Here is a 14,853-nt window from a genome sequence, read left to right on the forward strand (position 1 = left end):
AGAATGATCGTGGCAAGAAAGAGACATAAATACTTAATTCTTTAAAAGTTATAGCTCATGGGAACGTGGCTGGGCTCTGCTTCCATTTCTTGGCAAGACAGCTGGATTTCAGTGCAGCAAGCTGCACTGTGCCCCACAGGACTGGTCCCCAGTATTGTCAAGCCTGTGAAACCAAAGGAGGAGTATGATCTGGGTAATTGTTCAGAATTAAAAAAGCCTCTGTCTTTGGGGACAAAATTATGTTGCTATATCAGGAGGTTGGCTTCATAGGTGTCATCCAATGCCTACATCTCATGACACAGACCACCTCATGTATAGTGTGCCTTCCACAGTCTTCTGGAGACAGGATTCCTGGTCTCCTGTTGTCAGGATTTTGAAACACTCTCTCCCAGCAGGAGGAAAGGAAAGATTTGGATCCACCCTCAAAGAGCTGGAGAGACTTGTGATGGCTTTATGGACATCAGCAGCTGCCCATGCATCACACACAGCAACTTCCAACTGCCCAGGATTAAGCAGACATGCCACATGATGCTCTTAATATCCCAGGCAACCCTAATGCATCAGAGTGTGCAGAGTAGCACAGGGACTCTGAGGGCTCCTTTGCACCCCAGGAGATTTCTTCCATCACAGATCATAATGTCAAACACAATATTGCCATGCTGCACAGGAGATGTGTATGTCACATCTTTCAGGATATCAGTAGAAAAAGGCTTAGCAGAGCATGTTCACTTCGCCTAAACTCCTCTCAGATACTAACTCAGGTGAACTTTAGTAAGAAAGTCCAAAAAAAGGCCCTTTACAGACAGTATCATGTTGGTCACATTCACCTAAGATTTTCTGAACACAAGTGTGACAGAGAAGTGCAGTTCTTAATGCTGATTAAGGGACTTGGTTATGGGAAAAGCTTGGTTTGTCAGCATTGATTCTCAACACAACACACTGTGCGCTGAGTCCTCTCCCTGCTGCAGGAAGTAACCCAGAGGGATGCATGCCTGAAGCTGTTTTGTTACTAAATTGTTATTAACCTGGCTGGCACCTTAAAAAAGATGAATATCAGAGGCAGAACCCACTTCTTGTTTGTATGTAGCCAGGCTACATGTGAGCAGTTCAATACCTGCTTTGTCTAGCAGACGGTTTTTTCTTGAACTAGTTGGGCATTTAGATGACATTTTCTGAGAAGTTCACATTCTGTTATCAGACTGCAAATGTTTGTGTGCGCACCTCCTGCAACAGTTGGGGCACTCATTTATTACTCTTTCCTCAGCTGTGGTGATTTGTCTACCCTGCAACCCTACCCTCAGAGCAGGACCACCCATAAGAGCTTCTGTCCAAGCTATTTGACTTGGTACACTGCTGCTTGGATTTTCCTTGCCAACTTGGCTCTGAAAATGAAGGTGCCAGGGAAATATTTCACTCCCAGGAAACTTCAGTTTCCTCAGGAACTGCATTTGTTATCTGTGATATCATTCTGAATGGTAAATGTGAGGCCAACAATTCAAAAAAATTCTTGCAGCATTTTGGCATTGCCTGTTGTTCACATCTGGGATTGTCAGCTGTGGTAATATGCATTTCCCCAGTCTTCTCAAGAAGTGCTGGGGAGTTCTAGTCTCTAGCAAAATGCATATTTTCAAAGCATGATTGCAACATCTGTACATGACCACACAAACACACACAGACACACAATATATTTTTATTAATATATAAATTTTATGTAGATTTTATCATGTGTTTTAAACATACATGTACATAGAGTAGTATCTTTACATTTTATATAGTATGTAATAGATACTGATATATATAAATTGTAGATATTTTATGAGTATGTCTATATTTTTGCATTTTTTGTACATAATAAAAATTGTTATAGGTATATAATTCCTCAGATAAGATCACAAGGATGAAGTGTTACAAGGTGGGAAGCAGAATTCAGGGTATATTTGCCTGGAAGGAATCACAGCAGCCAGATCCACCATCAAAACCTGAGAATTCTCATCCCAGAGCCTTGGGATCAGGGAGACTGATTTGATACACTCTTCTGGAGTCCAAAATAGGCAAACAGGTGGCATTCTGGACTGTCTCCCTGATGGGGACCAGCAGTTGTAGCTGGGACCAGCAGCTGCAGTCTGTACCCCCAGCTTTTGAGCTTCTCAATCCTGGTCTGCTGCAGGATGCCAAGGAGAAGCACAACCATTCCTTCACAATACCTCATGTTTGGAGATCAGCAAGTAAATGTATTGAGAAAAACAGAAGTTAAACCACAAAACTTTTCAAAAGTCCATGCTTCCTCTATTTACTTCATGTCAAGATGCTGCAGCACCAGAATTTCCGCATCCCAAGAACCTGCAGTGTGGGGCAGGAAACCTATAAGGTATGGCAGCAGCTTCCCCTTGTGCCCCTCTCCTGGGCTGTGGCCTCTGGGCTCCCCTTCTGCAGCTGCTGTGAGCTGCTTTTAGTCCCTCATCGGCAGAGTGGCCTGGAAGGGCTCCCAAAGAGGGAGAATACAGCAGGCTCCCTCAGTGAGTATGTGTCTCCAGCGGCCCGTGGCAGGGGATGCTGCCAGCCCCTGGGCCACCTGAGACCTCTCTCCCTTCTCCCCAGACATTCCAAGGGAGTCTTTTTCATCTGGTGAAGGTATGAAGTTAAAAGCAAATCGACTGCCCAGGGAATGAGGGCGCTTGGCTGCTAAACAAAGAAGGGCTGTCTGCTGTCAGACGCTGTCCAAGATTTCTCAAAGGGGCAGCAAAAGTGCTGCTTTATTCCCATGGGATGTGAGCCTCAGCTCCTTGGTGGCTCCTGGCACCCCCTGGCTCCTGGAAGGAGAGGTCACTTTGGTCCTGCTCAGACCAGTCCTCACACCCCTCTGAAGCAGTGTGATTCTCATTAAAGGAGCTGTGGCAATTAGTCGTGGAAGAAAGTGAAAGGAGAGCTCAAGAAGAGGAGCTTCCTACCTGGTGAGTCCCCAACACCGGCTGTAAACTGGGCTTTTCCTGCTGCTGCCACCCAGGGCATGGGGAACCTGTTGCTTCTCATAGAGTGGTGGGTCAGAAAAGAGAGTTTTAAAGAAAACTTTGTTCTGTGCTTTAAAGAAAAGCAGGCAGGCCAAGAGACTGCCCCTGCAGACTAAAAGGCACCTGCTTGTGGTAAGAGTTGCACAAAGCCTGATTAAATATTCAGAAAGGTCTTAATGTCATGACTTGCGAACACACAGTTCTGTAATTTCTAATTTATTTCTTTGGGGATTTTGCTTCATCACTTTTTAGCAAATGTAAATTAATTCTCTTTTTTTTTTGGTACTATCTCTCACATATCTGCACTTTAAAGGGAAACTGTCAGGACTACTTCTATCTTCCTTATATGGTTCTTGATTGACTGGTCATACTGTGTGAATTTTATCGCTAAAAAAAAAGCCAAACAAATAAAAGAACAACTAAACATTTGCACACCTGCATTTTGTAATTTTTATAAAAATATTTACAGTAGTGAACTGACCAGGTATTTTCCAAATTCTAGTAAAATCAGCCCTTATGGCACACTGCTAAAATGAGGAACTGAAAAAGCCTTCAGTATCTATACAATCATTAACAGAGAATTATCAAATTGGGTCTGGTCTGGGTTTAGCTGTCTTCTTTCTCCTGTATTCTTTTTCCCTTTACTGTAGTGCCTTTCATTTCCTTTACTGCACTTACTTGCTGGACAAAAATGTTGAAAACATGCCACCTTCTGTTCTTTTCAGCTATTGCACAGCCCAAAGAAAATTTATAACCCCTGGAATCTTGGGTAAAACATGTGCACAGATACAGGCAGGCACACACAGACTCGTGTAAACCTACATATGCACACACCTCTGAAATCCCTCTGAACTATCAAAATCTCTCGACTCACAGCCTTTCCTTTAGTTACAAGGTTTGCACTCCAGCTGTTAGAATAAATGTGCTCACTAAAGGGTTTTCAAGGAAACCAGAAATTAGACCAATTCTGACCACTGTCATTGGAAAGTAAAGGGAGATGAGGAAGGTAAGACTTCATCCAGTCTCTTTAATGACTGCAATGAATGAAGGTCTCTATCTGCTTTTTTAAATTCTTAATTTAATCTTCTTTACCTCCAGGTATACACCCACATGTACTTATTTCCCTTCAGAGCTGCTGTGGGAAAATCTCCCTCCTCTCATTTCACTGGTGCAGGAATGCTGAAGAGCTTCTGCCAGGGCACCCTGGGTATCCTCACTTGCACACCACAACAAAAAAAAAAGTGGTGTGAGGGGATGGAAACACAGCTCCAGCCCCACAGTTCTGCTTTTGTTCTTCTTGACTTTCAGCACAAATTTTTGTATGGCTGATTATTCCTTTTCCCCAAAAAAAAACCTCAAAAAACACCACAAGAGAATTTCTTAAGTCACAACTCTTCCACAAGTTTATCCCATTCACTTAGTCTTGTGTTATTTCAAACACAGCTCAGCATTATGGGTATGAGCAGATTATTCCTCTGCTTAGATTTTTCTACCCATGTTTCCTCTATTGCCATTTAAGGAGTCTCCATAACTAAAGATAAACTTGGACTTTGGCAAGGCCAGGCTGACTCTCCAGATTCCAAGGTATGAGAAATGCTTTGTTTTCTTTAATCACTAGGGAGTATGCTTCTTTCTAAGCAGCTAAGGCTGCATTCTGAGGTCCTAGATTGTTTTCCCTCTGGACTCTGCAGTGGAAAAGCAGGAGATAATTCTGTGTTGGGTGACAGAGGTGAAGAGTAGCCCCTGTGGGTGAGGGCAGGGGGATGCACACAGTCACATAAATGCTGTTTGTGGGCCACCTTTGCAGGCAGATAGAGAGGTTGTCAGAGTACCTCTCTCAAGGCTGCAGAAAAGGGAGGAATGTCTTCTGCTTTATCTGAATTTGTATGAGGACTGTTTTCCCAAGTACATAGCTGAATTCTTCTGTATCTACCTTATACCTATTATCTTGGTTTTATATGGTGTTGCACTGCTCCATGTAGTGGATCGTGCCTGTCTGACTCCCTAGAGAGGGCACTTTCAGATATCTCAGTTACAGATAGGGTTATTTATTCTTTAAGAGCATGGTAAATATAATTAACAGAGTCTTTACTTCTACTGTAGCTCCCACATCAGAAGGGCTATCTGCAGACTGTAAAGAGGAATAAGCAGTAAAAAAAATATCCTCAGAAAGTATTTTTTTTCCTCTTTTCTCAACCTCAGAGATATAAGTTACGACAGAGAAGCTAAAGACCCTCTCTGCGTATTCTTTTTTTTTGCCAGAGAGGTGTTAGCATTCCTAAACATCTGGGTTTTTATCACAGTTCCTTAAGGCACTTTAATTCCTATTAGAAGTGAAGTTAGTCCTCCACCTGCTGTGAAAGAGGGGCATCTTAAAGATAGTTTAAAGTAATCTTTCACCCTCCCTTCTAGTTATAAGTGGAATTTAGCTAGAACAGAGAATAGAGGCCCCACATTTTCAAGGCATCTGTTTTCCCAGATAAGCTCTTGACTCTCAGGGAGTGGGAAGAGTGTGCTGCAGTAAATCAGAAGCTCCATAAGGTGTGCAGTGGGGTCAAACTTCTGAGTGCACTAATCACCCCAGAAATGACTCAAATGAGATAAGCCTTGTACTTGGCAGTAAACTGTGGTGGTCAGCACAAACCTTTCATCTTGCCTTGCACAGTCGAATGGCATGAGGCTGATGCATCTGGGCAGAGCAAGGTGTTCATGACTGGCCCTGAACTGTGCTGCCAACTGAGAGCACTGACCTTTTAAAAACTTACCCTGAAAATTTGATTTGAACAGCACTGCTTTTGCTGGTTCATTTATTTGCAAAATGATAGATCAAGCAAGCTGGATAAAAACCTGAACTTGTATCTAGACAAGGTGGTTTCAGAGATAAGTGAGTAAAGGTTGTGATGTCAAGAGGTGGGACTCTCAGTATTCCAAAGTGAATCCCACCAGAGGTGTCTCAAAAGATAATATTTGATTCTGAAGTGCCAGTGGGTTCCCTGGGACTTGTTTGGGGAGTATTATTTTATTTCCTCTTCTTTTTTTTTTTTTCACATACAAGCTTTTAAGCACTCCTTGGAATGAACAAGGATGGAAACCCTCCTTTCAGTAACTCAAACTGCTTTTTAAAACCCACATAGCTGTGTTGACTGTCACAGGGCTTGGATCCATAGCTCATGTATAAGCATCCTGCGCTGTGGAGAAGAACCAGAAGGACACGGTAATCCAGAGCTGACTCCCCGTTACTCCACGTACCAGTCGGAGAAGGAAACCTGGGGTCTCAGAAAGCAGGGCTGGCAATAGCCCAGTCCTTCGCGGAAGCTGCCGCGCGGTGCAGAGCTCAGCTGCCACTGGATGGCACCAGGACTCCGTGCGTGTGTGCGCACTCCCCTCCAGCCTCCCTGAGCCACGGCATCCGTCACTGGGATAAGGGATGCTTTGCAAACAGGCACAGAGAGACTCCGGGAGCGAGATGATGGGGGAAATTACAGATGTGAAAGCTGTGCTTGATGCTGTCACGGCTAATATTTTTAAAGGGGCAAATGATCTTTTATGGTGTGTAACCGAGATGGGAATGTTCTGCAGAGTACTTTATATTCCTATCCAAACAAGCTGCTATTTCCAAATAATCACATAGAGAATAATCACAGGTGTGGAATACATTTCTCTAACCATAGGATAGAGGGAAAAGCATTATATTTTTTTAACTATGTTACAAATCTTCTTGCTGCTTCAGGCTGCAGTAACAGTGGGGTATATAAATGCTGCAGGCTGTGCAGATTGTGGCTGCAAGATTCCATGTCCTAAAGTATATTGACATCCCACATGTGAACCAGGTCAGAGGCATTAATGCTGCCACTGTGAGTCAACGCTTTTTGATCCCTCAGAGGAGAATGCACGCAGCAAACTTATGGCAGATATTTATAGAATAATGTACAAGTTAATACTCTTCTCCACAGCCACTGGAGCTGGGCTTGCTGCCTAAATGTGCATCTGCAATGCACTGAAGCCAAAAATCTTTACAGAAGTCATCAAAGAAAAGGGAGCTGTTTGGAAATTTAGGGAACCATTGCATTATGTTGTAATTCTTAATGATCTCTGATGACTGCAGCTTTATTTATTTATCTATCACTGCTCAGGCAGAAGAGTAAAAGCCTGTGAAATAGGAGCCAGCCCTAGATATAAAGAAACTGCTGCTGGTGAAGCTGTGCTGATTTTTGCCTGTTTCTTTTGTGTATTCTCTGTAGTTTTTCACACATATATTTGTATCTTACTATATTAGTGGCTAGTTTTCCCAGTAGTTTTCCATGCCCTTTCCCTAGGCAGAAAGACAAAACACATTCCAAGGGCACCCATCCTATCTTGGTTCTCTCAAGAACCAAGGCCAAAAAACAGCTCTTCAAGACACATTTTCATCATACAACTAGTACCAAGGGAGGGGGGCTAGAGAAAAGGAGGGGGAAATGATGAAAAAGGCATGACTGGTGGCAGCAAGGAATGAGAAAAGCCTGCAGGGCAGAAAGAACACTGCAGCCCAAGGCTGAGCTGCTTGGTAAGGGCCAGCCTGGGCAGCCCCAAGCTGTGTGTAACCTTGAGGAGGAACCTGCTTCCCCATTTAGGTGACAGAGGCCAGAGGGCTCCAGGTACAGGGCTAAATGGTGTCCAAGCCCAGGAACAGCATAAACAGCCAGGGAATTAGATCTCAGATCTGGGCTTCTACCTGAGTCTTAGAGTTCCACAGGCACCGTCTCTTTCAAAGCTGCCCTTTTTTTCTTCACTGATCCAGAGACAGACCCCACAGTCACACCCAGTGCCAGGAGAATAAGGAAAGCTGAGAGGGTTGCCCAGATGTGGATGGCACCAGCTGCCAAACCTCTCTGTCCCCCCACCCTGAAGAGGGGAGAGCAGAGCTACAGCCCCAGCCTTGCTTTCACAGCAGGGCTGCAGGCTGATCCTGCAGCTAGATCCTGCTGGGATCACAACCTGAACCAGAGAGGCACAGATGTGTTTTTGGATCACATCCTGATGTAACTGAAAATTCATCTTCCTCATTGAGAAGTCAGGTAAAAATCAAGGATAAACAGTCTGGAAATGTATCCCAGGTCATAAAAATATATTTGTGTGTTTTAACCGCATGCAACAGCTAAGCACCAGACAACTGCTCACTCATTACCCTTGCATCAGGATGGGGAGAGAATTGTAAGAGTAAAAACTGTAAGAGTAAAAAACCAGTGGTAACACAAAGGCCATCATTCCAAATGTCCCTGGCTTCCTCCCTTCTTTCCTCAGTTGGTGTCTGGAATGGTCTGGAATGTCCCTCTGGTCAGCTGGAGTCAGCTGTCCTGGCTGTGTCCCCTCGCAGTTCCTGGTGCACCCACAGCCTGCTGTGGGTGAGAACCAGAAAAGGCCTTGGCTCTGAGTCAGCAGTGCTCAGCAGTAATGAAAGCATCCACGTTATCACCACTGCTATCAGGTCAAGTCCAAAACACAGCCCCACACCAGCTACTCTGAAAAAATTAACTCTAGCCCAGCCAAAACCAGCACAAAGTAGCAAGACATGTAGTCACATATTAGCAAGAGCAGATCATTGTGCCTTCCAAGATGTGTTGATTAAATGCATCAAAATGTCTCTTTGCTTGCATTTTTATAGCTTCATCTTTTTTTTTTTTTTCCTGTGGGTATGATGTAAAGTCAACTGTATAATCTGGGCAGGGTGTGTCTGACCCAAGTACCACCAGCAGGGCTTTGGGGACATCCAGTCAGTCTCTTTTTGAAGGCATCAATATTCCCCTCTGCATCTAAGCCACTGAGAGGGCAGCAGAGCTGACTTCTTTTGTATTATTTTGCTGGAGGTGGTTTTCTGTAAAACTGGGTTTGTAAGGGAAGATTCCTTCTATTATTGCTGTGGCCAGACCGGATACAGTACCTGTCTCCCAGGACAAAGAGGCACACTAGTCATCCAAAAAGCTGCCTAAAAAGCTGAGTCTCACAAAGAGCCAGAGCTCCGTGGCTAAATTTCTGAGAAAGAAGAGATCAGCATACATTACCTGAACAACTGTCCCACTGAGCTGCTACAAAAGTCATCCAGACTTTTTCCCTCTCCACCAGGATAGCAGATGCCAGGCCTGCCGCATGGGGAGGTGCTGCAGCTCCTGACACTGAAACTGCTGTCACTGAGCAGCTTCTCCTTTACAATGAAAACAAAATTCTCCTGACCCTTATATCATGTACCCTTTTCTCCTTTCTCTTTGTGTTTCATCCTTAAACATTAAAACCAAGAGATCAAAAAAGTAGGGCAGCTTCCCATCTGCTAGTGGAGCTGGCCTAAACTTGCCTGAGTGTGATGCAGGTGGGAGCTGAGCCTTCTCCCAGCTTGGGGGAGGAGATGCTTTCTCCTTTCTGGTGTCCCGTGTTCCTCTGAGGCACTGGGTGAAGTGGATGTTTTAGATTTAATTTTCAGAGCAGGGCAGGCTGCCAGTGGCAGGTAGGCATAAGGATAGCTGTGGTTGTATGTGGTATGGGATTTATTTTCTGCTTTGCTGGGCCTGTAAAATGTTTTCTGGTAAAATTGTGCAATTGTTGGAAACCTTGAAGTGTCTCCATGCAGCAAGTCAGGAAATCCTAGGAATGAGGGTCAGTTATAAATTACTTTAAAATTTTCCTGCAAGAGACTGGCTTTGCTTGATTTCATGATATGCCTCCAAATCCACAGAACTGAATATGCAGCCTTTGTTTTCACTCTTCTCAGCTATTTAAAATTTTAGCTTTTTCCACTGATATACTCAAGATACCTTTTGCTTCTTTAGACTTATTCTTACTTTTTGCTCCCTTGAAAAGAAGACAAGAATTCCCTACAGGGACAATTGTTCTCATTACAGTCCAGATGAATGGAGAAATTGGGAAAGATCAAATTACTTTAAATACATTAGTTCTTCTATGTAATTTACAGTTGGTAACAAGGAAGAATTTGGGTGACTTTGGGGTTTATCGTGAAATTGAAAGAAAAAAAATAAAGAAAACCACAAAGGATGGATTTGAGAACAAGCCTCTAGGAAGAGTATCAGGATGTTTGAGTATGAGGGCAGTACTCCAAATATTCTATACTATTTAGGCCAAGTTATTTTATTCCTTGTTTCCAGCAGCTCTATGCTTTCATCTGGGGTGAGTCACTTGCATGCTCAGGTATCTCCTTTCCTCCTGGCCAGTTCAATGTCTTCTTAAAGGTGCCAAAAGCACTGAAATCCTTGAAAACATGGTTTACTAAAAAACCAGGATGCATTATTACAATATGGTGAAACGTTATGTCAGTGGTGTTATGCAATTATTGCTTGAACTAATAGATCTTGAACTCATAGATCACTTTTGTAAGATAAGAATTTTACAGAAGTAGAGCTGGTTTTGTGTGTATTTTCAAAAATCCTTATTTTTATTTTTTCAGCACAACATTCAGAAAATCACAGAATTTAGAGAATGAGAGTGAAGGGAGGAAGAAACCTGTGAGAAAAAACTAAGGCTTAACCCCCCAGAAATTCAGACTCATCAGTTAGAGCAGAAAATGCCAGGGAAATTCTGATTTTCCTCCTCTAAATATGTGAATTTTTTCAGTAGATACACTTAGAAGCATTAAATGCAGAACTTTTAAAGAATATTTTAATAGCAAAAGCAGCTACAGCCTTTTCATTTCGTTACCTCGATTATGGTAAGAAAAAAAAAAGTATGGTTTTAATTTACAATTCCAATTTGTATTGACACTAAACAGAAGCTATCCTGCTGTTAAGAGGAACTTTTCCAATTAGACCCACACTTCATGGTCTGCTGTTGAAAAAAGGATTTCAAAATCTAATTTTCTGAAATGTCAGAAGTGAAATATTGCCTTTTGTGTTTGTCACAAGTCCCTGTAGCTCAGCAGAGAGGATGTCACTGCAGTGCTCATTCGTGAAATGGGTTTTGTGAAGCTGCCCTTTGTACCCCTCTGCCAGGCAGAGGTGAAAGAGCACAGGACGAAAGTGAAAGGACAGTTTGGTCTCGTTAGTATTTAGGCTGATTAAGGGGAAAAAGGCTTTGGGAAGCTCTTCATGCCAAAGAACAAAAACTGCTGCTGGTGCTCAAAACACTGTGAAATCCCACCAAGTTCAAACAAAGGTACTGAAAGGAGAGACAGCATATACCCAAAATAAAGCAATTCTGTTTCCCCAGGTTCGGGGTTCACACACACATCAGTCCCAGGTGGTGCTTTCCACAGTCCATACTGGACTGTGGGCCAGCTTAAGGATCAATAGGTGAAATGTGGCTGATGAGTAAACAGGAAAGGACTTTGCCTTTAGAAAAAGAAAAGACATTTAAGTTATTTTAGAGGGAATTTTCTCTGTTCTCTCTCTCATGCATGTGCTGATTGGTTTATTTTATTTAGTTTAATTTTGTTATATTTTAGTGTGGCTTTGGATTAGAATGTTTTACATTATACTACGAATCACTGTGTGAAGAATCTGGGATACTAGAAAACCAATTATTATTTTGTACAAACCCAGAGACAGACCAATTAAGCATAAGGAATTTTAATTCTCATTATATAGGTGGATATGCATGAGCTTGCTTTTTGTGTTTGCAAAATACAGTGAGAAAAATTCTATTTAATTGAAGTCACTGGTTTATATGTTGATGAAAACAATAGCTTTATTAAGAGTCAGAACACCTCCTGACATTCAAGCATAAAATAGTTATGTGGCATATTGCTATGGACAGCTGTTGTGTATTCACATATATTTATTCATACCTCACTTAAGGAAACAAAAGTGTAGAAATCCAATTAAAGACAATTGAAAGCAAAATAATAGCTTTTCTGAGGTTCCCTTTAGAAAGTGATCTGTGAAAATATCTAGCTGTGAGTTCATGCATGGCTGTTTGTGTTGCTGTGCAAACAGACCTCAGTCCCTGACAAACAAGCCAGCCTGTACAATGGAAATCCCATCTCCTCCCCTCTGATAAAGATGGGCACAGAGCAAGATTTTGGTGTGACTTCGCACTGCAGAGGTGCCTCTCCTGTGACTTCAGGAGTAGGCAATCCCTGCTGGTTGTGTTGCAGTTTTCTGGTAATTGTTGGCTTTTCAGCTGGGAGAGCTCCCTTATGTCTTTCTCAAGGAACGGGCACCCTTTAGATGTTATTTCTTTTCTTGCTCTGTATTTGTCAGGAGGAAAGCAAAGGACCCACTCACAGTTGTCTCTTGTCCTGTTTTAGTGACTAGGATTGCTCAGTGATTGCATCAGCTCCAGGCCTGGATGGCAGCACTGCAAGATGGAGCAGCAGAACAGTCTCTGAAGAGGGCAGGAGCCTTAGCATGCTCCACAGCCACTGCTGCTCTTAATTAACTCTCCCCATTATCTCTGCAAAAGTGAGAATCCTTATCTTACCAGCTCCAGGTTTAACAAGACTCTTCTGCTCCCTAGAGAGCACAAGCCCAGTTCCCAAAAGGACTTTTTTTCCCACATGTCTTTGCCTTGAACACAGACCAGTTTTATGGTGGAAATCTCTTCCTCCTCATCTCTCTTGGGTTTGGGAGGCCAGAAGCCCTGAGGAAAATTATTCTGGCATGGAAATAAATCAGTTTTGTTAGTGCATAACTGCAGAGGGAATTAGTGGATGGGGAAGGAAGGCAGAGGGAAAATAACTTTGTTCTTAATGGTTCCCCGGTCTGAACTCTTATCTCTCAAAGACCATGGATTTGACCCTGAGGATCCACATGTATCTTTCCTCAAGTTTTTCCTCCCTCCTGACAGCTGAAGTCAGAGTGAAAACCAGATGAGGTGGAGGAAACTGATTGTCTCTTGGGGAGCAAAAAAAGCCAAAAAAATCCCAAAAAACCTATGCTTAGAGCAGGCAAAATGTAGGTTTTCCTCACATGAGTTTGAAGCCAGCTACTGCTGCCCATCCTTTCTGTGACCACCAGTGGACAGAGAGTACTTTCTGTCTCATTTTGTCTCAGCGGGCATTAGCACACTTGTAGCACACTAAGTGTAAAATAATGAACTAGTTTGTAGTCAGCTTCTTCTCTTTCCCTACCTCCTTGTCTTGAAAAGCAAGGCAGGAGATGTCACTTAAGCAAGTGGTGGGGTGAGGAAAGGTCCTATGACTGTGGGCAATGAGCCTTTGCTCTGAGCATGAATTCACCTTGCAAATAAGGGAGTGCTGATTTAAGGCGTCCATTGCTAATGATTAAAGACACAGACTTAGCTGTGGTGTGTTAAAGGGCAGTTCATCCCCAGAGCCGGGGAGCAGCCATGTGATTTCTGGGATTTTACCTGCCTGTAAATCAGATGGGCATGTTTCCATTTTCATGGGTCAACAAAACTGTGTTTGGGAGAAAACAATCCAGTAGAAGTTTGCAAAAATGAGACCTGATGATGGTTTCAGTTCTTTCATTTACCTTTGATCAAAACTGGTTCTTGTACAAACAGTTATTCTTCAGATGGGCTTTTTTCCCCTTGCTTGTCAGTACCCTACTTTTTAAGATGTGTTTCATGCAGTCTGGAATGCCTTCAGCTGATGATTCATCTTACATATTTATGGTAAGATGAGACTAATTGCCCTCTGGAAAAGCCCAGTGTCTTGGGCATAAAAGACAATTGGGCTTATTGGCTCAGACAGAGGCATCAATTTCCTTTGCAATGAAGTTAAAGCAGATGAATGCCTCCAAGTACCACAGACCAAGACTGAGTTCTACAAGTAGATTTCCAGCACAGTTCCTTTGGTGCTCTCTAAACAGGAGGAACTTTCCCTCACCTTTGCTGGACCACAGAGATGCCTAGGGTTAAATAAAGGCTTAGAGAAGGAACCTATCACCTGTGTTTGTCCCCATTTAAAATATTCTACAGCCACTCTTGAAGCCACAGTGTCTTGTTTGATTTTGGGATGCCTTTGCAATATTTGTGGAAACTTCTCTCTGCACTTGACTTTTAGTTGCTATCATGTGAAAACATTGAAGCTGGGAGGAGAATGCGTGAACAAAAAAGTATAAAATTGTGACTTAGTCCAGAATGTTTCTCCCTAGCGTGTTACTGTGTGCACCACCAGCATGTCCATCACTATTGCTTGCACAGTTTTGCAAGTTATTAATAAATAACCAGGATAGGCAACATCGTTTGCTGCAATGTGCTGTCAGCCCATTTCCTACAGCCAGCACCTGGATTGATGGTGGCTCTTTGATGCTTCTGTTTTGCAGATGTTGTAGAGTTTTCCAATGGAAAGGCTGGTATTGTTGGTGAGCTTTTGTTTGCTGCTGTCCAATACACAACAAGCACCATCGTAAGTATATTTTATTACAAATTCTTCAATCCTAACAAATCCCTTGAAAGTGACGGTAGGAAATATTCTCTCTCTCCCAATAGAGAATCAAAAAAGCCAGGTTCTTGGACCACCGAAAATTTGTGTAACCTTAAATAGGTGAGAAGTAAAAAGCTTAAAACTACCCTTTTAAGGAAGAAATCTTGTCTCAAGAACCAATAATTTAAAATGTACAACTAAAGCATGTTGTTCACTCTCTTATTGCTGTTTGCTGTTTTATTGTTTGTGACATTATTGGGATTGAAAAATCTTGGGGAAAAAAAACCTCATTGATTTATACATTGCAGAAAGCAACGGTTTAACTTCTGGGAGACCTTCAGTATTCTATATTTATCCTCTATTTCAGTGGAGATTTACATATAAGCCAGGCCTTGTGTCACCTTTTGCTAGAGCCAACAGACTCCGAGAATGAATGAATGAAATTAAATACCAGCTTTATTCCCTGATTTCTATACCTCACCTATCATTTTATGCATTTAAGAAGAGGGATTTTTTTGAAAAATAAAAAAGGTA

At 42.5% G+C, this 14,853-nt stretch overlaps 1 protein-coding gene across 1 annotated transcript in view; it reads left to right on the plus strand.

Annotated features, from left to right (window-relative positions):
* Positions 1 to 14,144: 14,144 nt before the first annotated feature.
* LOC119699341 (complement C4-like) overlaps positions 14,145 to 14,853 on the plus strand; it is a 41,345-nt gene continuing 40,636 nt past the window's right edge. The window contains exon 1 of the mRNA XM_038132675.1: positions 14,145 to 14,301. Within this exon, the coding sequence (XP_037988603.1) occupies positions 14,237 to 14,301 (65 nt within the window). The 5' untranslated portion in view covers positions 14,145 to 14,236. The remainder of the gene's footprint in view (positions 14,302 to 14,853) is intronic.

The sequence above is a fragment of the Motacilla alba genome, chromosome 1, assembly GCF_015832195.1.
Source record: "Motacilla alba alba isolate MOTALB_02 chromosome 1, Motacilla_alba_V1.0_pri, whole genome shotgun sequence".
Taxonomy (NCBI): Eukaryota; Metazoa; Chordata; class Aves; order Passeriformes; family Motacillidae; genus Motacilla; species Motacilla alba.